The following is a 2,125-nucleotide window of genomic DNA, read 5'->3' on the forward strand; positions in this document are numbered from 1 at the left end:
ACAAAGCAGTTTGTGGAAGCCCATAGGACCCTACTGATCAGAAAAAGAAATACGGCCCACGTAGTTAGCCTACCTAACTAATACTTTTTATTTCTTCAAAATTTATCCCCCTTATATAGTCCCTTGACCCCAAATAAAAAACATCCTCCCTGTACAAGAAGGGCATTGCTATTTGTATCACTTTTATTGATCATATGCTGATCACGTTTTTAATACAAATGAATACCACATATATTGATGGAGTCCACTTTTATTAGAGATGTGATCCGCAAAGTGATTAGTTAAAAGTAATACAAAGAGCGTCATTGATATAAGAAATGCTTATTGACGAGGTGTTTTTGTTTGAGAAGGACGGGTAGATGAAATGTAAACAAACTTGTTGAAGTGAGGCAGTCCTTCTCATCTGCTCAGCTAACAACATATATTGTTTATTAATTGGTCAAATGATGGGTTGATTGTGTGGGAAAAAGAGCATTAATATATAGGTCTTGTCCAATGTATTGCAAAGGGAAATGACAATAACCATCAATTGATGTTCTAACTCAATTAATTTTTCCTCCTTTTCATTTTTGTTAACTTCTAACTATACTCGTGATGTTTGTTTTTTGTTTGTTTACACAAGCGATATTAAAAAATAAAGATTCTATTAAGAACCTCAATTAAGTGCGTGCATGATAATTATCTTAAACAGTTGAGTTACAAACCATTGCATAAATGCTTTGAGAAAACCTGAAAATAATAAGTCATTCAAACTCCCTTCCACTCCCTTCCATGCATCAAGGAAGTTAAAGCAATGTTTCGAAGAACAAAAAACACATGGACCCAACTATTATTGCACTAATTATCAATACATAAATGATGAGTTCTTTTCTATAATTGGATTCTTAAAGTTTTTCTCATTAACATTAACGGGGTTTACACTAATTAACTAATCAAAGAACACAAACAAAGGGAAAGTAGAAAAGTGTAACCATTTAAACCTAATGGTTTATCAAGAAAATATTATAAATACTAAAAAAACCAATAAATCTACACTGATTAAGGAAACATTTCATATGCATGGCCCTTTCATAATTCATACACAATGCAACAAATCGAGAAAAGAAACAACCCAAAAGATTGAAACATAAAATAAATAAATAAATAAAAAGGGGGGGCTCTAAATATCTGATCTCAACATTACATTAATTATATATTATATCTACATGACCATACTTTTTTTCATGATGCCGACTCCTTCCAACTGCTAGACACACTCCACTGATCCGAACCCGCCGCCGACGAGTTCCCTCCGGTGCCGCACTTGGCCACCGTCCTCACACTCTCAATCAAAGCCTCAGTGCGAGCCTCCTGCGACAAAATCTCCGACAGCTGCTCCGGGCTTATTACAAGCTTCACCTTCCAAACCCCGCTACTATTGTACCTCGGAAACACTTCGGGGTCTGCCCTCTTCCTAAGCAACCCTTGGCTGTCGCACGACATGCGGTACGGCGTAGAAACGGCGCCGTTGGGGTTTACGTTGATGTTTTCGTGGTCTTTCGGGGTGGACTTGTAGGGGTTGAGAGGGAGGAGATAGTAGAGCTCTTTGGGATGAAGCTCTTCGTTGTGGAGGAGAGGTTGGGCGAAGAGGTCGCGGGATTTGAAGATGGCGTGGCCTGGGAACTCGGTGGTTATGGCGTTGGCTGTGATTGGGGCATAGAGCTCCATTATTCCCCCGCTGGAAGTCACCACCTTCACCATCTCCTCTGCCTCTCCAAACCCTTTGAACACACAATTTCCCATCTCATATGTGAATGTGTATAGAAGGAGGATTTTTTTGGGATATAGGGTGGTTAATTTTTTTGAGGGTTTTTAATTAATTAGGTCGACAGCCGACACAAGAATGCTTTAATTTCTTTACAATCCAAAAAGGCAACTTTTTTTCTTGTAGGGACAATATTTGGTGCTTAATTGGTCATTAATTAGTTTAATCAATACTATTTCATCACACAAAGAAACGAATCGTGTCATTGAGTTGATGTGGGCCATATGGCTTTTTAGTGAAAACAAAACTTGTATGTATTCGTTGGAGTAATATTGAGGTACTTGTTGTGTTGTAATTGTTGGCATGCGAGGGTCAACGTTT

At 38.2% G+C, this 2,125-nt stretch overlaps 1 protein-coding gene across 1 annotated transcript; it reads right to left on the reverse strand.

The window, feature by feature from the left end:
* Positions 1,006-1,840, reverse strand: LOC18786626. Its single transcript, XM_007218417.2, has one exon. The coding sequence runs from the start codon at positions 1,780-1,782 to the stop codon at positions 1,222-1,224; it is 561 nt and encodes a 186-aa protein (XP_007218479.1). The 5' UTR covers positions 1,783-1,840; the 3' UTR covers positions 1,006-1,221.

This window comes from Prunus persica, chromosome G2, assembly GCF_000346465.2.
Source record: "Prunus persica cultivar Lovell chromosome G2, Prunus_persica_NCBIv2, whole genome shotgun sequence".
Classification (NCBI taxonomy): Eukaryota; Viridiplantae; Streptophyta; class Magnoliopsida; order Rosales; family Rosaceae; genus Prunus; species Prunus persica.